The 22,549-nt window shown below is 39.5% G+C and overlaps 1 protein-coding gene across 3 annotated transcripts in view; it reads left to right on the plus strand.

Annotated features, from left to right (window-relative positions):
- The window catches only part of dennd1b (DENN/MADD domain containing 1B), a 117,823-nt gene that overhangs the window by 20,651 nt on the left and 74,623 nt on the right, over positions 1–22,549 (plus strand). For 2 of the 3 annotated variants that reach the window (XM_053876541.1, XM_053876550.1), the window contains exon 3: positions 5,821–5,864. In XM_053876541.1, coding sequence (XP_053732516.1) covers positions 5,821–5,864 — 44 coding nt within the window. Of the gene's footprint in view, positions 1–5,820; positions 5,865–6,086; positions 6,545–22,549 lie in introns of those variants that run through there. The other variant, XM_053876559.1, reaches the window with a different exon arrangement.

The raw sequence follows: 22,549 nt of genomic DNA on the forward strand, positions 1-22,549 counted from the left end.
TGGACAGGACTGTCATTCAGACTTACTCCTATGGTTTTTTTTTTAAACCTTTCTTTACTAAACCATTTAAGGGAATTGGCATTCTGTTCAGTAGTTGCAAAATTTGATATGGTAAAAAGATCTATGAGAACATTTTGTGATGCCAGACTTTTCACCTTTTATCTATTTTGAATGGCATTTGACTAACGTACAATCTGACTTGCGATTGGTTGGTTGGAACCGATCCCGTTGTAAGTCGGATGTTACTTCTATTGGTCTGTACAGGTTATTGTTTTTGCAGCATCCAAAAAGTATATTTCTCTAGCTTCAAGATCAACACGTCCTCACTCCCATAGCGTTATATATATTGATGATGTAAAGTTGGACTTTTGTGTCCTATAGTGACGTTAATTGTGTCCTGATATCAAGGCATCACTTTGAATTTCAATTCTATTAGTTCTTGTTTGATTATGGTTTAAGAAAATTGCCTGTAACATTAAGCTCGTGTTTGTGACTAGCTTTATTGTAGTGTGTGCTTCTCACCAAAGCACGTTTGTTTTCAGTGATCGTTTGATGCTCATCAAAGTGAAATGAGTAGAAAAGGTTGCTCATTGTGATACTTAAATCTTATCAAAATATTGTTCAGTGATATTAAGTGGAGTACAAGTGGAATGGCCTTACTAGACTTCCAAACCAATGTATTTGCTTCTTTGCTTTTCCTGCTCAAGTCTTACTGTCGATGTGACCCACCACCAGATAAAGATTTATCTTTGTGTGCAGTCCTCTAATACGTTTATTATGAGTCTGTTTCTTGGAGGTTTATCAAGTTTGTCAAGCCATCCTCCTTCTAAATTATCTCGTGAGATGAAGTGAGGCAGAGGTTTGACTTCCCCTCAATAATCCATCCATCTGTTTCCTTGCTATTTTCACTGTGTTCCCTCTTGCCCCGCTCAGTTCCCAGCACCCTTCACCTATTAACCCTCTTCTCCCCCCTGCCCGAACTCCTCTGCAGACATTAAAGACGGGCGTCTCAGGAATTGCCGAAACATTGATTTCAGACCGTCCACCTCCACACCCCTCCTCCCCCAGTCTCTGTGTCACGGCTCAGAGGCTGCTGCATGTTGCGTTGGTTGTGACTGCTGGAGGTCAGCCATGCTTGATGCCCAGAGGGATCAATGGACAAGCTACTATACAGTAAATATTCACTTCAGAGCCTGCTCTCCATGTGTAAACATTTGCACTCAGACACACGACATGCACATCCAAGGGACCAGGAGTCACTGGCAGAGCTTGTTGTGCTATCCCTTGGTATTACTTTGTGTAAATGGAGCACTCTATCTTTAGGAAGGTGATTTTAATTCAATTCTCACCCAGCAGATCTGTTTATGCCCTTCCGGGTGAGAAGTGTTGTTGGTCGTTTTCACCTTGTCACACAAAGCTGCTGTGCTGGTGTTCAGAGAGTTCTGATCGATTTATGGATGTGAACCTCTGTACCGCAGCAAATAATGAATTGATCTGTATGAAAGCTTTAGGTGCGTTTTGAAGAACCAAACAATTTTGTAAACCAAATTCATTCAGTTGGTAAAATAGAACTGTATTTCATGCTCCATATTGCAGCCAAGGCTTCATGAAAGGCAGAGTGGTGTCAATAGGCACTGCTCCTTGTCTCCCAAACGATTAATGCCACTGACTAGTGCATGGTGGATGAGAAAAATGAATACATTTATCACAACATTATAGCATAGTGCTAGCTGGTGGAATACTAACACTAATGAACAAATGAGTTATCTGGTTGTTGGGTGTGACAATAGTTATATTTATTTGCGGCTATTTTCTCGGTTTTCTATTGTTCACTAGCCAGTGGCATCTACTTCTTTGTCTGTTGGCATATCCCTCCCAGGGTTACCATGGTAAGTCAGCCTCCTCCACATGCGCATGCTTTTATTTGGATTAAAGATCCTGAAAGTGAAATCTGTGCTGAAATTCCAGTCACCTGCTGTAACAATAAATAATGAAAAAAAAAACTGAATGATCAAAGGTTAGGGTTTAGGGTTACATGCTGAATCACTACATCAACAATGTCACATGAGTCAAATAAGAGGTAGTTTCAGTATATGAAAAAGCTGCATTTAAGTGAATTTTGAGTCAAATGACTTAAGCATTTTTGAAAGGTTGAGGTTAAACATTAGTTGACTAAAATGTCGCTGTTCAGAGCCTTCTACCCTTTCAAATCGAATGGGTTCGCTATGCTTAATGTTAATTTATTCTCTGCCATGCGTACTAAGCTGTGCATGCAAGCTTGCTTCTTCTTGATAATAATCGAGAGAGTGTTCTTTTAGATTTCCTATGCCAGATGATTTGGCATCTGTGTTCCAAAAACGTTCATTTTAAAATTGGTAACCATAGACTTTTCTTTACATGTGGGATGTTTTTTATGGAATAAGGTGAATATGAACTGTGATTTTCCAGTGTGACAATTAATGAAGATAAATGGTGACTGGCTTTTACATGCCTCTCAACAAACCTGCAGGGTCTGTTATTCGAAACATTTCTAATGAAGTTCAACAACATTTCCCATTATGTAGTTCATCTTCAATCTCTTTACCTAGGCGTTGTGGAGCCCATAGCTTTCCACCACAAATCTTTTCTTCTCTGAGAGACCGTAATATTTTTTCACTTCTTCGTATCCACTATACTTGTCCACTGTCAAAACCCAGATGAGAACTGCAATTATCAAAAGCTCTTATTTCTCAATACAGTTTCTTCAAACCCACCAAAGAGCTGATACTCTATGGAATTTCCCTTAAACCTATATCACTGTGCAGATACAGTACGTTCATATTTATTTCAATGAAATTTACCCAAGCAGTAACTAAGAGATTTTCTGAAAATTGTAATTAATATTTTCATGCGATATCATGGAGCGCCGGTGTCTGATTGTGACAGGCTGTGTGTTAGGTGAAAGGGTGGGGAATCGGGGTGGGGGGTGGTTGGGGAGGATTATCCGGTGCAGGATCTGTCATGGTGACATTTGTGTCCCCCGGCAGAACAGCGGGGGTCCTCTTCACCTCCGTAACCTTCAACTTTCAGCTCTCACCCCGTCTAGACCCCCCCCTCGTGTTTCCTCCACACGACTCACGCCCATGAACGTAAGGGTGAGTAAAATGGTGAAGGACTGTCGAAGAGCTGAAGACCGATGGTGGTAGCAGAGGGCAGGGTGAAGAGAAACAACAGGAGCAGTAAATTAGGAGAAAATGTGGAAATCAGAGGCAAGACAAAAGAATAACCAAAGATATTTTTTTATGATTATTTAAAGAAATATATATCTGTTTTTATCTTGTAACATGACTGCATGCATTCTTAGCTTTGTCCAACTTTATGTTTAAAAAGTATATTGCATCTCAGTGAAGTGTGCAAAACAAAATTTAAGAGTTGTCAACTTCATCCTGACTTGTAATGTGTGTAATTTTGAACTAAGTTTGTCATCTCCTCCAAAACAATTATATTGCAAATGTAAGACAGGAATTTCTCCACTCTCTTCACTTATCTGTTAATTATCACTCCAGTTCACTCACCCGTTTAACAGGCATACAACAGTTGTACCATGGCAGATTACTGAATGTGCAAGGGGTAATCGGTCCTGAACCGTGGAAGGGTTTTCTTTTTTCTACTCATGTATCTCCCTTGTCAAGATTTCCTCCATGAAATCAACCAGTAGAATGATGTAAGCATGGTTAGTTCATTTATGCGGTGACACAATTTTACAGAGGCACAACTTTGAATCCAATAGTATCATTGTTTATTTTCTGCTAGTAAATGCTGCTATCCATATCATTGGTAGCAGAATGTCCTGTATGTTTATATCTTTCTTGCAGCAACACTGTGGATTCATGGCTAGTGATTGATTGTAATTTTGTCTGGTGGCTTTTACCATACGATTACATACATTACTGAGTTACTGTTATTAGATGCTTTTAATAAAATGCTTTTCGCATTGTTTTTTTGGTTGAAAACAGTGGCGTCAAACCAGGAAATAAGAGTCTTGCCACAACATCATATATCTGCTTTCCTGTCTGTCATTAAATTTTATTCTAACCTCCAACATCAAATTGACATACATTTCAAGGTTTCAGTCATGTCAGCTTGCTTCATAAGCAAAGTTTGAAGGCTTGCATCTTTCATAATATCTATATGCGAGTTTTTGGAGTTCTTAAAATTACTATCAAATTGAATTTTGATGTTGAAAGCTCCCACAAGCCACATGAGATCTTGGTGTACCGGATTTGGCCCCCTGGCCTTGTGTTTGTCACATTAGATCTACAATAAGGCTACTGTTCGCTGCAACGCTTTCCATACAGTGTTTTCCTTAGCTTGATGTGAGTGGGTACAATATTCACTGTCAAAGAACTTGACAGAGGTGGTAGGATGTTCAGCTGTCACTTGGCCTTTGTATGTCCTTGACAGGGAACCTGGTGTGTCGGGGCGTGTATCTTCAAAACCTTGCTGCTTCTGCTGAGGTCAGAGGATGACCTTAGAACCGTGTTGAGTCCGTGTTTACTCTAGACCCCTGTGTTCTGGGATCACACCAAGCTTACCAGTGCCGAGACAGGATTTTTTAGTTTGGCTAGTGATTTTAGCAGAAGACCCATTAATTCTATTCGTCACCTGCTAGTTGCTTTGTTGAACAGTTTAACAGTATGAAGTTCACAAATTGGTTTCCAATCGGAATCCATGTGTGAATCATTCTAAAGACAAAACTGTTCATTAATGGCTCCCAGACTCCCCAACTTTTGAGTGTACCTAAATTACTGCTCAGACCCTTATGAACATGGTCACTTGGATTGTGAGTACCTGATGTACGGTGCTTCTTTAGGCCCCTAGAGAACTTTTGAATGGCTGTGCATACAGCGCTCAGGTTGACCAGGGTCCCAGGAGCATCTAGGTGTGTTTCATCAAAAGAAGTGAAGGTCTTCACCCTCCTCTCATCCAGCCTAGAGATCCAGTTCATTCATGTTAAGATGCTGTTAAGGATTTGTTCTTGAACGAGCCTCTTGCTTTGAACAAATCATTTATTTGGTCATTTTCATTTTGAAAAACCAAACATTGATTACATTCTTCCATGTTTTATTTATGCTGAACTCAATGTAATATGTCATACACAGCATGTTCTTGCAATTTTTACACACATGGACGTTGATTTAATTTGTAATTCATTCACTATTTTTGCTGTCACAGTGTATGATTTAGCTTATAATGATTTAATTAGTAGGGCTTCAGCAAAGTGTCAAAAAGAATATCAAATGCCTGTTGGTGGATATCAAAGCACAAAGATTTTAGAATTTAGTCTGATCAATGGCCAAGTATTCCTTTTAAGTTGGGATCTGAGTGCTGCTAATATCCTCGATATACACGGAATAAAACCGTTTCCCATCCATCTACAAGCCAACATTTGCCATAAAAAATGAGCTAAAGTTTCAAATCTGCCTACAGAAGTAATTAGCTGATGTGTTGATTTGACTTCCCAAAAACAGGTTTGATTTGTGATATCATATCTAGGATGGATTTGCATATTTACAACACATACTGCCTCAGTACGTTCACTCTTCTTTCACTGTACTGTGTGTGTGTGTGTGTGTGTGTGTGTGTGTGTGTGTGTGTGTGTGTGTGTGTGTGTGTGTGTGTGTGTGTGTGTGTGTGTGTGTGTGTGTGTGTGCGTGCACTGACTTGCAGCAGCCACCCTTGCCCCCACCCCACTCATTAATATGTATGTGTTCTGAGGCAGCTAGCAAAGACGGTGTGTTTCTCACAGGCTGATTAATGCTGTCTGTCAATTACCTCTAGATCCAACCGTGCTGTGGAGCTTCCCCCAGGACCACACCGACCAGGTTGGAACACACTATTTGCTTTTAAATTCTCTTACTCCCACCAAATCTCTCACAACCTCTCCTTCCTCCTGTTTTCACATCCTCTCCTAATGCCCTCTCCCACCCTGCCATCCTGTTGTAACCTCCCACAACACACCTGTATTCACCTATTAGCATCACCATCGCTCTCCTCCTCATCACTATCAGTGTTTCCACTTCTTTGCTTTCTCTCCCACACACTTCATGTCTGTTGCTGGTGATGAAAAGCATTGAGTAGGTCTTCAATAACTGACATATCAATAATTAGAATGCTGCCGTGACAGAAATACACACCTCTTTATTTCTTTCAAATGCAGTCCTTGATAAGTATATTGGACAGAAACATCTTTGTCTTCTTAGCAGAAACCCATGCACACTCATGCATGTACGATGGCATCACATATCAAATACAGCATTGCTGTTGTCTTTCAATGTTATTCTACTGTTACAAGATTAAGCTGGAGTTAACCACACATGCGTGTGTGTGCGTGTCAGTGGTTGTTTGTTTTGTTATGTGTTCTGTTATGTACCCAGCACTGCAGTCTTCTGGTCTGCCTTATGTCACGTGGGGGACGTAGGGATGCACTGGATGGTACATTGACGCAAATCAACTTTTATGAGAAAAATCTGGCAGTCACACCGACTCTACGGCTCGTTGCCCGGTATGCTAATGACCGAACTTTTTTATATCATGGGAAATTGTGTTATGTGTTATAAATTATTAAATAAAAACTTAAATATTATTTGAAAAGCAAAGTCTAAAACTTAAAATATGTCAAAAATATTAAATCATCCAAACATTAATTTTCTTTGACAAAGATAAACAGTATGTAAATATATTCTCGACTATTTATGCAACGTTTTTAAAAGATAGTGAAAAACTTATCCACATAGGATATTCGGTATTATTATGTATTCGTCCTAGCATTTACAATTTTATTCGGCTTTGGCTTCTAATTTTCAATTCAGTTCATCCCTGCATTTCAGAGCTAAGGTACACCCTTATGCTGTGAAATGGCCTTTGACATACTGAGCTGTGTGGGGAACTGAAGCTCAATTTTTGTGGTTCTTTTTTCTCCATGGTGACAGCGTAACTCGTCTCAATGACCACCTATTCTACCTTTGGTATCAGTCTGTTCAGTCCAGTATTGTGCAAAGAGTGCATCAAATGTACTGCCCTCCCGTTAAGTAAATCCTTATCGACTGTGATGTATTGTCGATGAGGAACCATGCATAGTGTGACATCGTCAATAAGTCACAGACTGGACGTATTTTCCATTCAAAAGGTTCATATTTTTGTGAATATAAATAAAATTTGCAATCAAAACATTCATTTGAAGGGGCCTTATAAGGAAAAAATACCTGCGCGAAAAACTGCATCGTGTGACGTCATCAGGGAGCGGGTGTGGGGAGACATCACCTCATGCAGTGTTGCCCAACTCCATGATCCATCTGCATCACAACACTTTGTTGCAGTGGTTATTAGTAGTGGTGGGACTTTAACAAGTTAATTATGATTAATTAATTACACCAATAAAACATGTTACAAATTTAATTTAATTTAATTTAATACAGTTTGCTCTCCAAACAACATGGAACGTTTATATTTTCACATGTTCCTCGTCCTCGTCCACTGATCACACTGATGCACAAGACGCGACTAGGATGATAACAACATGGAGGACTCCCTGAACAAAAGCAAACAAAAGTAGTCTCTTAGCTCTCTTGTGTTCAGGGATGTTTTTCGCTACACAATGGCAAGGGTTTACACTACTCTGAATGCACTTGAATTTCTGAGAAAATTTGAATCCTTTCACAACTATTTTCAACTTTTTACATCTTTTGATTTTACATCAAAAGAGCTTTAGTTTAAATAAGGGGCTATAAAGACTTGAATATAGCCACCATCGTCATTTTCCGTGCTATTGTCAAACTGATGCAAAATACACAATATTTTGTTGTTTAAATGTATGTATGGGTCAATCATTTGATTCAGTAATATACCAAATTCATTCAAATTGAAAAATGTGGCTTCTTGTGGCAAATATTCTTATACAATTAAACAGCAATTAATTGAGATTAATTAATCACAAAATTAATTGGATTTTATTTTTTTTTATCAAATCCTACCCCTAGTTATTAGACTTTGTTCTTGTTGGCCAGACTGATGTATTTAGTTTCAAACTGAATTGAACCTTGAAAATATTTTTCAAGGGTTTAGAAAGTAGCATCACATTAAAGAGTATAATAATATAACATAGCATGTTTGTATTTCAAACTGTTATTACGATGCGCATCATTTGTTTTCGACATTACTCGTGTTGTTTTTACTTAAGGAACCAGACTAATAAAGGCCCTCTATCCATCCATCCACATCCGCTTATCCATTGCCGGGTCGTTGGGGCAGCAGCTTCGGAAGGCCGTGCCAAACGCCCTTCTCCCGGGCAACATGCACCAGCTCCAACTGCAGGATGCCGAGACACTCCCCGGCCAGTGTAGAGATACAATCCCTCCACCTGGGATGCCCCAAACACCTCAACTAACTCCTCTTAATGCGGAGAAGCAGCGGATCTACACCTCAACTTCTCTAAGGGAGATGCCCACCACCCGTCGGAGTAAACTCATTTCAGCCACTTGTATCCAAGATCTCATTCTTTCAGTGATGACCCACGACTCATGACCATAGGTCAGAGTCGGGATGAAGACTGATTGGTAAATAGAGAGCTTTGCCTTTTGGCTCAGGTCTCTCTTACACACAACACACCCCCGTTGCACCGGTTCGCAGACCAATTCATCTGCGAATAGCAGTGACTGGATCCTCAGGCCACCAAACCACAAACACTCCCCAACAGAGCTGTGCCTCGAAATCCTGTCCATGTAGACCAAAAAAGTCAGTGACCAACCCCCACCAGAAACCCAACAGACTCTCACCCAAGGATCTGGACACAACTCCTGGTCCAGGGATACAGAGATACTCTCCCGCACCTTAGAGTAGACCTTACCAGGGAGGCTGAGGAGTGTGATTCCTTTGTAGTTGGAACACACCCTGTGGTCCCACTTTTTAAATAGGGGGAACCACCACGACAGTCTGCCACTTGTCCGACACTGACCCATCCCTGCTTTGTTGAAGAGGCGTGTCAGCGTGTCAGAGTAAAGAGTTTTGAATGTTTTGCAGTGTGGTTAACTTGACATATAACTATTTGTGCTCTGACAGGTTTCTAATTTGTGTCTCCCCAGTGTTAAACCTGTTCGTGCAACCCTTTGCTGGAAGTATTGCCGTAGTCTTCCATCACTAGCTCCGATAGTGAAATTTGTCACATTAAAGATTTTGGTTAATATATGTCTAATTCGCTAGTCTAATTAATCAATGCTCAAGGTATCTGTAACAATGGGGTGGTATCACAATGCTGTCAGTGTACTTATAATAGCGGAGATGCAGGGAACTAGTGGAAATCTTTAACTAAACATAACTATTGAAAAGGAGAAAATGAAAAGGTTGTCCATCCTAAGGGAATAGTCTTTATCTCACTATCGAAAATCTTGTGTTTAAGTCAACCCAATATGGGTTGCGAGGGCTAGCACTATACTGGTGTTAAATTAACCAGGAAGAATGTGCAATTCTAAGAAACACAGAATAGTCAACACATTATCTGGGTAGAGAGACTACAATTCTGGGTAAATTCTGCCTCAAACGTTAAATTTAATTAATTTTGTATTTTATTGTATTGAAAATAAATATAATTAATATATTGTAAATATATTATAGGGCTCATCATGCTGTTTTTTTCTCTTCTGTAATCAAATCTCACATACTAATAGATTTACATCAAAATAAATGCCAATCATTTTAGTTAGAACATTAGCCTTATAATGCAAAAATTAGTTTACTCTCATGAAACCCATCCCAAGAATTTTGGTCAAATGTGAACCCTGTAACTGTTATTCTCTTGAAACATCATTTTCACCCAACACAAATAAGACAGAAAATGGGTTGAATCAATAACATAGGCGTTATTATGGGTCATCATTTTGCCCACTCGTCTTTACTCTCATGTTAGGGTCATTGCTGATATTGATTTATGTGTCTGTACTAGCTGCTATGTACACAGTTAGTTTATTTAAGGTCCATGCACCTGTTGCCGGAGACCAATTCCTTGAGATTGAAGGGGAACTTGGACCGGGATATAATGACTATTATGTTAACACTAAAGTGTTTTCATCAGCTGCAGAATGCAGATTACACTTAGAACAAAAACATTCTAGAAATACACATTTAAATACAATAGGTATGTTTTCCCAGAATGATCACAACTGTCATTACACATTACACAAAATATTTTGGTATTACTCGCCAGCTCAACATTTACCTGAAATCAGGGAACGAACTCCAAGGTTTCTGAACGCATCATGTAGTGTTTGTGACGGCTGGCTGCAAAATAGGAGTAGTAGGATAGTTTGTGTGGAAAATGGTCAAGTTTGCAATTTCTTGATAAAGTGTACAAGTGTAACTTGTACAGGGCCTGAATATTTTAAAGTGTCACTTCAGCTCCAAGGTCAGTATTTCCCTAGTTCTTGGCCCCATTTGGCATTTTAATTCCTTTTTTAAAGTAACCTGTCAAAACAGGGGCGCACAGAAGTTGATAATTCAAGAATGTCCCAGAGTTGTTGTAGGCTTGCTTTGATTAGCCTCGAAAAACTCAAGCATATGGATGCTCACCTGATTCATTGCAAATGCACATAAATTTTGTCTCCATGATAATAAAATACAACTGGGAAGACCCACTAGTTCTCACCCAATATGCAGTAGACTCTAACTCATCAAGCTATATATGTATTAATGCATCACAATGGCAGCAACAATTAGACTAGAGCGATAAAATAATTTTTTTCATTAGTTTGAGTTTTGTTTTGGTGGAGATTTATAAAAATTTATAAAAAATGTTTTTAATTACTCCACTTGCTTACGGCGCGACAGTTGCCTTCCTGACCTTCAGCGACAACATAACTAGTGCTAACAACACACACAGACTGAAGCCGCAAAAAAAACAGTCTTTGGCCCTGAAATAAGTGTTGACAGAATTGAAAGAAAAAATTCATGTAGAATCATGAATCGATTATTTTGCGAAAAAGTCAGATTTGATTTTTCGGGCCATATCATCCAGGCCTAGCAATAATGTAAATAAGGAAAGATAATGTTATATCTTCATACAGTTATAATGGATCAGGAGTAAGTTGGCTGGCTGGAAGATGCTGCTGACACGAACTACTTTTCCCCACGAGAACCAGAGGATATTAGCCGAGCGAGACATTGTGGATGAATGGCATGGCCCAGACACTTGCTGACATGATTGCAATCATTGCTAAAGTTGTAAATAAAGAAAACAAAGCACACAAAAATAAGTTTGTTGAGGAGAGCTTGTTACATCCCAGTCCGCATGTGTTATAACCCCCCCACAGCCTTTCTTTTCTTTCTATCTGTTGTCGACCACATCGTTTGTGTGGATAAGATGGCCTTAAAGATGCCTAGTTAGCATGCTGTGTACCGAGGGATTGGCCCTTTCCCCCATATACATAAAGGCTGTATTCACGGGCCTCATTACCAGGATTAGGGATACTTTCTTCCTTTGTAGGGTTGTAAGCTGCAGTCCTCACTGCCTCTTCTCATGGCTCGTGCTGGCCGGCATATGGCAGCAGCAGCCAACAGGCTCTGCAGTGGGGCTCAGAACTCGGCGTAAGGCCTCCTTTTGTTTAGGCCGTTATTGTTGCTATGCGTAGTGACATTTGTAGGCTGGAGGATCGGGGTGGAGGGGTTAGTCAACCCCAAGGGAGACAGCGTGAGGGAGAAAGAAAGAGTGGAGAAAGAACGAGTGGGATGCAAGGGAGGGGGTGAGGCAAAGACATGCAGACAGACAGGAGTGTGGATTATGGAAATATGAATTGATTTTTTTCTCTTCTGTGGCGGAATAGAAAGCTCAAAGGAGAACAGACTGCAGGCTGGCTGGCATGCTGGGGTGGTGCTGAGGAAGTATGAAGTGAGAGGCGCTTGCTCCCGCTTTCTCTCTCTCTTCCAATTCTGTGTATCTCGCCTGCTCACCCATTTCACTCAGTGTCTCTTGATGGTCTGATCGTCTGCAGATGCCACTTAGATAGAGGAGGGAACACTGGGAGAGTAACGGGGAGGCAAAGGAAGAAATAAAGAAAGCATATATTTGAGTTTTTTCCTTTATGTTTATGTTATCTTTCTTAAGTTTTTTCTTTTTTTTTTCATTTTTGCAAATGAAGGTGACAGATGGAAATCATGTTGCTTTAGAATGACCTTCCAAAGTTGTACCAGAAAAGGACTGAAGATATAGGATAAGGACTGCTGAAAGCACCATTTTACATAAACTTTTCCAGATTGATGAATATTTTCTTTCTCTTTAACCAATCATAGTCACTCAATGTGCTTCGTCATGTGACGTGCTGAATGTGATCGCTGTCAAGACGCTAACAAACGAAAGGTAACCAGAGCGAACTGCATGCGAAACTCCCCATGTGTGATTTAGGAAAAAAAGGCAGAACACCATGACTGTGATACACAATTGTAGGGAATACTTGTTATGTTACACTTGTTGCCCACTTTGTGTTACACTTTGCTGGTCCACTTGCCTCCTGTATGCCAACCCATCTCCATCTGAGATGAGCCCGATGATGGTAGTGTCATCTGCAAACTTCGGCTTTTCAGACTGGTGGCTGGAGGTGCAACAGTTGGTGTACGGGGAGAAGAGCCATGGAGAGAGAACACAGCCCTGAGGAGACTCGATGTTGAGGGTCCGAGTGTCTGAGACAGTCGTCCCCAGCCACACACACTGACTGTTGTTTTCAGAGGAAATTGTTTTGTTTTTAATAACGTCACACGTGTCTGATTTGCGTTACTACCGTGCTTGTTTTCACGGTGATGTAGTGTAGTGTCCCAGTATGTCTTCTCAGCATGTGTGGTTGTCCTCCACCGATGATTATAACCAGAACCGAACTCGGGAGCTACATTGATCATCATTTTAGTCGTCGTGTTTATATTATTATAATAGAACTAGCACTATTTAAGCACAATGAGCAGCTATATTAAATAAGCTACATACATGTACATCGATGTTATAAATTGTTCTCATGCACCTATAAAGACTTCAGTTTAAAAGAAGTGGAGCTCTCTGTCAACTGTTTCATGGGTCAGGCATTACAGGGTTAATTTCTGTTCCAGATCAGACAGCAGGACTCCTTCCTGTTTCTCTGATGCTAAATCCACTGAGCTTTTTGAACTCTAAATGAGAGTCACTCAAGTTTCCTTGTCAATTGTGCAAAACAGATTTGACTCTTAAAAAACTGGCAATTGTGAAACTCTTCCATTTAGTAGTGTCATGGAATTGACACTAATCTAAAATGATACCCAAATCTATTGGTACTAATTGACCTATTTATCCTCATTTTTTCTCCATTGATAATCAATAAGAGAATCGCTAAGGAACCAAATTTTTAATATCTTATCAATTCCCATCCATACTGACTAGCGCAATGGTGGTAGTTGAGCAAATGCGTCATTTTCCAAACTTAATGCATTTTTTTTTACATGGTGTCTTTTGTTGAGTTGTATTATTTACTGTACTATTTTTGTGACACATTTCAATCGTCAATCTTGTTCCAATACCTCATATTGAAGGAAAAAAACCAAATAACTAAAAGTAAACAAAAATTAGCATTTTTCAAAAACTGAAACTAATTAAAACTAGCCAACCCACTCTAAACACTAACAAAAACTAACTGAATTTGAAAGACAAAAATTCAAAACTAAATAAAAACAAAAACTAATGAAAATCCCAAAGTAATATAACCTTGGTCACTCAGGCTTGAGCCTTAAGTCAACCACCTCTTCCCCCTTCACCAGGGCAATACTGAGTAATAATAATAAAGCCTTTAAGCATTAGTGCAATTACAATTACAACTATTTATTTAAATGCTTTTGGACTTCTTCATTTGTTTCATTTTTTATATGCTCTGTCAGAATTTTGCAGACAAGAAAACAAGTTTTATTTCCCTTTGTTCTATCTTCAATGTTCGACTGTATAGCCTTTACTTATATCTCTGAATATATGTTCAATCTCTTTGATCATGTTTGGCTGTACTTGACTGATAATGGTGCAGTTCTTTAACCATAGTATCCAAAACACACAGCACACAACACAATTTTGTTTGGATTTATTATTATTATTATTATTATTATTATTATTATTATTATTTTTACCAGACTGCTTTTATGGATAAACATTTCACTGAGGTCTCTTGAGTATGAACTTAAAATGATTTAACTGACTATGGCCTTATCATACTTTTTAATTGGGAACCTCTGATCTTTCCACTGTATCCTGTGTCAAGTTGGCCGCATAACATGCTGTTTTTCATGCATGCCAAATAGTGGGGAAATTGAAAGCTTAAACGAAGTATCTGTGATAAGGAATCATACATGCATCTATTATTGATTTCATATATTTAATGTATTCCTGTTCTCCAGAGCAATGTCTCATTCATGTGTTCATGCACTTTATGCTACATAGTCTAGCAACATACCAGGTCGACTTTGCACACTAGGCAGTGAAAGCAGCAGCAATTCATGGCCTTTTTTTTTCCATCTTGTCCAAGTTGAGCTGACTAATTTGCTTAAGACGAACGAGCTACTGAAAAAGCAGTGCATTTGTGAGGTGCCCAGGGTTTCTTTCTTATTGCAATTTTGCCTGCTTAAAAATCGCAGGAGGTGAAGAGACGGATTACGACAGGTTTGTTTATTTTGAACTGTTAATTGGTACTTATAAAATACAAACTGCTTTATCAAGAGAAGTAGCACTTTTCAAACACAGTTTAAAATTAAGGTGTTTACATGCAATTCAGTGTGCACTCACATTGCTACAATATTTATTGTGAGAAGTTAAGAGTTTTAGATTTCTTCGTGTTCTCATAACGCCTAAATATCATGCTGAAATCATAGTTTACATGATAAATGAAAGGTATAACACCCTTTTACCTTAACTTTGAATAATTTAACCTTGCTTGATGTTGAAGTAGTCATTCATTTTCTGCCTTGTCTCTTTCGTGTGATTCTGAATGTGTACATATATGCGTAGATTGTGTCTTTGTTGTATTTGTTTAACTCTTGCTGTAAGAATTGCAATTGTATTGTTTTATTCTTTTTGTTTTCAGAGGTTACTTGTAATAGTAGATTAGAATTGTCATCGTCTTCCTGATAATTGTGGATTTCTTGATCTGATTTGATCTTTGACTGATTTGTTGTTTAGTGTTCCCTTGTTCAACCTTGTATTGTATATTTTGGTCTGCTTTTCAAGACTAAGGATAATTGCACTACAATTTATTTCATTTTTACAATTGCAAGAGCATTTACATATGCTTGTGCAGCTGCACAGGTCCCTGAAAGGTGTACATGGCTCATTTCTTTCAGTGCAGACCCTGCACCCCACCTGTTACGGACCATCAGCGAAACACTACACAGCTCATGAAAAACTTTTGTCTCATGAAAGACTTTTGTCATTTTCATTCAGTGGGGCCAGCTAGCCTATATTAAATGTTAATTTTAATGGGAGTTACTGTATTTGTATACTATTTTGGTTTTAATAAGCCATGTAACTGATATTTGGTTTCTGTTTGTCTGTATGCTGTCACACTTGGTACATATTATAGGAACATTGGTTATTAACCATATTGAAATCTTAAACCAATCAAGGGGAGATGTGGGCTTGCAATGTGAAGTGTTATGATTCGTAACCTAATGTCCTGATTAACCTTGGTTGGAACTTGCTTTGGAACTCTCTAAAAACACCTGTGTTAAAAAAACACATTGTTTTTAACAACCCATTTTGGGTTGTTTTTATACCAACTTTAGGGTTCAAAATAACCTGCACTCTCTTGGTGTTAAATTAACCTGGAAAAATGAGTCATTCATGAAACCAAGAATGATGGGTTGAATAGTCAACCCAATATTTGGGTAAAGTAACGACAGTTCTGGGTTAATTCTGCCTCAAAAGTGAGTTACAATTCATTTAGTATTTTATTGCGCTATATGTCAAATGACTCTTTAATAGTTATGTGGTGCTTATTCATCAACGTAAGCACCATCAGAAGGGATTAAGTGGAATTAGTAAGTCATTACTTGTCACAGCGGCCATCTGCGCTATGAAGCTCAAATTGTGCTCCATGTCACGTGACAACCATTAAACTTATCAAAACCTATATACAGAGGTTGGACAAAATAATGGAAACACCTTAGAGGCTTTATTAGCTTTAAGGTGTTTACATTATTTTGTCCAACCCCTGTATAATGCAAAATTGCGTTACTTTCCTTAAAAATAAACCTTACGTGGTGATAACCAAAACAACCCAAGTTAAATATGAGCTCAATTACCTAGTAAATGAATTACTCTCTTGAAACACAACCCATAATTTCAAACCAACAAATATAACCCAGAAATTGGATTGAAGGAATAACACTAGACTTTTAAGAGGTAAAAGGTAAGAACACAATAGACATGATCTGTAGCTATAGGTTGCTATATGTTGACCCCCAAGAGGTGGTGTGATGTAGTATACAGCATGAAGCGAAAACCGTATAGCCCACAGGCAGGTGCTAACAATTGAGTATGTCTTAGCCGAAACACGATGGGAGCCAGGCAAAAGAAAGGACATGAAGCGTCTTCTCAATGAGATGTAACATACATATGTATATATGTGCACATTTGCTTAGCATCCATGTGTTAAAGATAAATTTTACTTATATACTGTCAATATATCAGGACACGCGTCAGAAACAGCTTCAATGAAAACTGGCACAATTATATCAAGACCGACCTCCTTCTTACTTTGTCAATGTCTTAATAATGATTCAAGATAAAAAAAAATGATCAGCTCATTGTTAAAACTTTTGCATTGACAGTTGATGAGGTGTTCACACTGAAACAGATGTGATACTCAGGACCTACTCAGGATAAGCAAAGTTAAGAGAAGTGACATGGTGGACGTTGTAACTTTGGAGTCTGCATAAAGGAATTTTTAAATTATGTGTTTTTCTGCCAGAGTATAAATTCAGAGATGCAAATGGTCCTGTTTTGTTTTTATTGTTGAGGAAACTTTCCAGCTTGCTCATCATCTCAGATCATGACCAACTTCATAAAGAAATAAACTGATCATGGAGAGAAGACAGAGACAAGCAGGAGTCCACACGGCAGGACATCTCTCACTGTTAGGTTGGATTATTCTGGAAGTGGAAAAACATTTTGGCTTCTTTTTGTGTCAGTAGAGGTAGTCACTGCCAAAGATGAAACGATGGTGGAGCAGTTATGCCAGTCAGACTCATACTTGGTCTATTAAGAACAGTGACATTGTGATGAAAGGCCAGTCAATCATTTAAAGCAGGGGTCACCAGTGGGTGTGGGTTTTTGTTCCGTCCAGTCAAGAACACACTGCTTAACCAGTCAGGTGTCAGCTGAAACAAGCGGCAACTGACTGTCAATCACCGATTTACAGATTACTTGGCTGGTGAAGCTGTGTGTGCTTGATTGGTTGGAACATAAACCCATACCCACTGCGGTCGTTTCTGGAAAAAAAGATTGTTTCATAACTACATACCATTTCTCCGAACTATCACATCTGTTTGCTTTCGGGACCCTATTATAAAATTGTAAATGAAATTCCTCAGTCAAATAGTTTTTCTTTGAGAGTACATCAGTAAATGTATGTATTTGTTTGCTGTGATGTGTTGGCTTGTCACAGGCACTTGCCTTTCCCCTTGACTGACTCCTGACAGCATTGTCAAACAAGGACTCAAATGATCGGTCTAAGTTGTCATGGTTGATAGTGTTTTTGTTCCTACTTTGAACTCCTTTCACCTCAGATCTCTGGGGTGTTACAGGGTCTTAACTATTGGACGGCCTTAACCCACCAAGCTGCCCTTTGGCACAGGCACTGAGCTGGATGCCTAACGAGGGCCTTTTTTTTGCTCATGGGTCTTGATTGTGTTGACCTCCGGGCTGTCTTCCCGGGAGAGTGCAGGAAAAGTGTTTTTACACACCAGTGCTCACATGTCTAGCTTGAGCCCAGTGACATAAAAAAGAATAAAAAAGGAAAGAGCTGTTGTTTGCATGGGTTTTTATTTACAAGCGAGCTGACAGTGCTGGGATCGTAGGGGTTCCGGTTTCTTATCAGTGAAGTACTTGGCCGTGTTCTGCTCCTCACTCTGAGTGATATAAGTGAAATATTTGGATCATCTTAAAGTGTTGATTTTCCTTTCGTGTAGTTTTCTGTCCACGGTGTGAATGCTGTACCATTTGGTGTATTTGAGATGGATTGATTATTGCCAATGATAGAGGCCACACTCTCAATATCTTGACCTGTGGGTTAGGGTTATCAGAGGTAACTTACAAATTAAATCCACATTAATGAAATCCTTCAATAATGGATGCTCCCTTTAAATTAGGGATGAGAAAGTACGGCCACTGAAAGTTTCGGCTGAAAATGTCACAAGAGTGCTCGTATGGGCTTGGAGACTTTTCTCACCAAAACAACTTTGTCAAAACCAGATTTTGTGATTAAACCTCAATGAAAGCTCAACAGTCATTAGACAACATGCCTGCGTTATGCATGGAGGCATTTCTATGCATGTAAGTATGAATGATTTGCAAAGTGCATTGGGGTACATCTGCAAAATGTTTTGGCAGAGATGCAAAGACCACAGAAAAAATGACTCACCTCTCTGCACCCTCCTTGTTGAATATAGTTTACGTATATGTAATGGAAATTTTCTTTTGATGGACTTTAAAGCAACAATGCATAACATTTTACACAAGACACAAGTTACATTATTTTCACATTTCATGAGAGGTTTCCTGACAGGTTTCAGTGTGAACAGTCAAAAATACTGGAGTCAGACTCTCCAGCTCTCTGTTGGACTCCCTCCCTCTCTCCCTTGGACAATGAAACTTTCTCTGTGCGAGCCACCCTGAGAGTGACATCACAGCCCCAACTCCACCCCCACAGCAACACTTTACGGCAGAATGACAGCACGACTTCTGCTAAGTACCAATGGGCTGAGTTCCTTTACAGCATGGCAGAAGCAAGATCTGTATGGCTTATTGACATGATTTAAGTCATGATGTAATAAAGCTAGGCAGGAAAAAAGCTGCACCTTCATGTTTATTCGTCTACACAACTTAAACGATGAAAAAAAGCTGATGAAAAAATGTCTTATTGGAGATGATTTATTATTTGGGTTAAACACACAGCCATAGCCATAAATCCAGTCGTACTAAAAATGGGCATAAGAGTTCTATGGGTGTTGAGGTTTTCGGCCATATTTTCCTCATTTTTGGTTTTCGATTTCGGGCCAATAATTAAGATTTTGATGCATCTCTACACAATTATGACCAAAAATGATGAACATGATTATTCTGGTAACCATTATGATCAATCATAATTTGTATTGCTTAGTGTTGAGAAATTAAGTGTGAACAACTCGATGCAAAATTAAGCTGTATGCAGAATGCACAATCCAATATTTTTTATAAGGAATGGGAATTGATAGGATTTTAACAACTCTGATTTCTCTGATGATCATTTTTGATACTGCTTATTGAATCATGTCCTCTATTTTTGATTCTCAATGGGAAAAATAGGAAGAGAAACTGGTCAGACAGCATTAGATTTGGGAGTCGTAGATTTTAGCAGTTCCATTTAAGATTCTACCCACTGAAACTGGTTTGTAGACAACTTCTAATGCTGCAAAAATGACAAGGAAACTTGTGAAACTGTCACATGCAGTTCAACAAGCTCTGAGTGGATTTAGCATCAGCGAAACCGGAATGTGTGCTTGGTTCATGAGCATACCTCAAAAGTCAAACCTCCAGGTCTGATCAACCATTTGAAGCATGAAACAGGGCTCAGTTCTTTGAAAAGGAGGTCTTTACTGGTCCTTGAGAATTGTTTTAAGAACACCAATGTACATATATGTATCTCACTTATCTGATCATCATGCTTGAAAGATCTTATTTGAATCACAATATAAATATGACATCCAAAATGATGTGGTCAGTATAGCTCCAGTGTTGGGTGCTGGTTATAATATAAAATGTTTCTTGGTGCAAGGCGGTACACACGCTTCCAGAGGACATTTATCTACATCACTGTAAAAACAAGCGTGGAAATAGCACAAATCTGTGTGTTATCATTATCATTAAGGACAAATCAATTTCCCTGACAAAAAAAGGTTAGCTCTGTGCTAACCAACATACTAGCTGCTCAAGTGTGTGTGGCGTCACAAATCAAACACAGAACACTCTTTCATCGTTCTACCATGGTGACCAAGGGGTCATCCTAATGGTGCGTCGTCTTTGCAAATAAAATGAAGCCACACTTCTGAACACTTTTACAATCCATCGGCACTCGAACACCATCAAGACAATGATGAGCTGCGGTCAGCTGGGGTTGGAGACGCAGTGCCAGGAGAGCACAACAACGGTAGCACGTGAGTCTGACCTCAGTAAGGAACCGATTAGGGGAACAGAAATTAACATATCTTAACCATTCCAGAGAACCGTCGTCTATGTGTTTACACAAACAGCAACATGTCCTTGACCTCGACAAATTTTTGTTTTCGATGACATCAACTAATCTTGATGACCAATCTGCAGCGCTGTTTTGTTTGATGTGAAACCTCAATGAACTTCACAGTCATACAGATGGGACATGCGTGAGTTGGTCTGAAATTTACTTGCACGCTGTCATCACTTTATCGTGATTCAGATTTTTGTGCAGCCATCAGCTGAATGTACAATTTCATTATGCCAAGTTGCCTCTTGAGTTTCTACTTTGATATTTTAGGGTTTTGATTGTGTCAAAAATGATCAATGTCATTTCCTACACTGCTGCAATGAGTTGTTAAAATTATACCCTAGTTTTAGTATTCCCTTGTGCATACAATAGAACAACACCTACATTAAGTTTTTCAACCTCAATAATTTTCCCTGGGGAACAGAAGAGAATGTAAGCCACAATAGCAGAAGAGAGACTAAAAAAAGGAACACAGAGACTTAGTCACCTTCCTTAGCTGTGTGTTTCAGTTACATTCAAAACCGATCCACCTAACTAATGGTAGCTTATCGTAATGAACAGTTGTTAATGTCAACAGGCACAATCATGTTTATGGTCCTGGATGCCAGACCCTCACCACTTGATTCTGTTGCCATCACACATACTGGGATGTTGTTTAATTGCCAGTATTTTTTTCCTCCTGACAACTCCAATTATGGCACCCTCAACTGTCACGTTCCAGAGCAAGAGATTGAGGCGATGGCAGAGAAAGTAGTGTGAAAAGAGGGAGGGGGCAGGATGATGAGATGGGTGTATGGCTACCTGACCCTTGCTTCTGGTTTCCATGTACATCTGTGTGTGCTACATTCATAGCCAAATGTTCAGGAGCCTGTGTTGCTACCAGCAGTGCCTTGCTACACATTTATATATACATTTCTGTGTCCCACCGGGAGTGAAAAGAATGCAGCCCCACTGGCTGCTCAGTGTATGCACATGCACATACTCACCCACCTCCTAGCCTTCTCCCTCTCCTCCTGGCACTTCATTAATGAAGCCAGTGCTTGTATGGGGCATATGCAGCACTCTTGGCTAGGCACTACAAGTGCATTTATGTGTGCGGTTGACAGAGTGAGAGAGTGAGACATCTCCCCTATCACATGGTAATATATTCAGTAAAAGATCTCGGCTGTGGCATAATGCTTGCCGCTCTCCCTTGCCTGAGTCCATCTGTGATATGGAGAGAGGACATCAGCAGGACTGCGTATTAGCACTGGAAGAATGTACACTCTTAACTGTGGATGCCAAATGTTACTCCTCCTTGCCCCTAGTTTAAAATGAAAAGAAAAAAGTATATCACAAAGGATGCCCTAGATACAGGTTTCAATGCTCAGTTATTCTTATTAACTGGCTCTCTTTTTATGAACTGTACAGTACATCAGTTATTAGATACTAATACATGAGATTAAAATCTATTTTACTGTGTTGTACACTTATTAGATACTATTACATGAGATTAGATACTGTTTACATGTCTCCCAGTACAGAAATTGCAGTAGTGCATGCTTGCACACGTTAGTCTGTAATCATACATGTACCTGTTGTATGCTGACAAGCGTTTGAAGAAGCCACAAGACCTATGTAGCGCCTTCAACAACTCCTTGGTAAGGGACCATTGTTAACCAAAATTGCCTTCCACACCGCTTCTCACCTGTGGGTTCAGTTGAGTGAAAGACAGAGACATACAGTAGAGCGTGTTTTTTTTGTTGGCCTGGCCAGAGTGAGCCAGAATGTGAAATGTAGCTCCTGCCTCTCCGTCCCACCTGTGTCCATTTGAAAATGCACCTCATCGGCTCATGTTCACGTTCTCCTCCACCTGTCCATGAGGCCTCCCTCCATCTCCCCCCTCTGAAGCAGCTCTGCTTCTTTGGTCCAGCTCTGAACGGCGTTCTTATTACTGGCACAGAGTGCAGGTCAGAATGGCGAGCCGGCAGCATACTATTAAAGCCTAATGAAAGGAATCTGTGCAGGGTCTGAGGTCTGCAGCGGCCTGA

The sequence above is a fragment of the Synchiropus splendidus genome, chromosome 1 (genome assembly GCF_027744825.2).
Source record: "Synchiropus splendidus isolate RoL2022-P1 chromosome 1, RoL_Sspl_1.0, whole genome shotgun sequence".
Lineage (NCBI taxonomy): Eukaryota > Metazoa > Chordata > Actinopteri > Syngnathiformes > Callionymidae > Synchiropus > Synchiropus splendidus.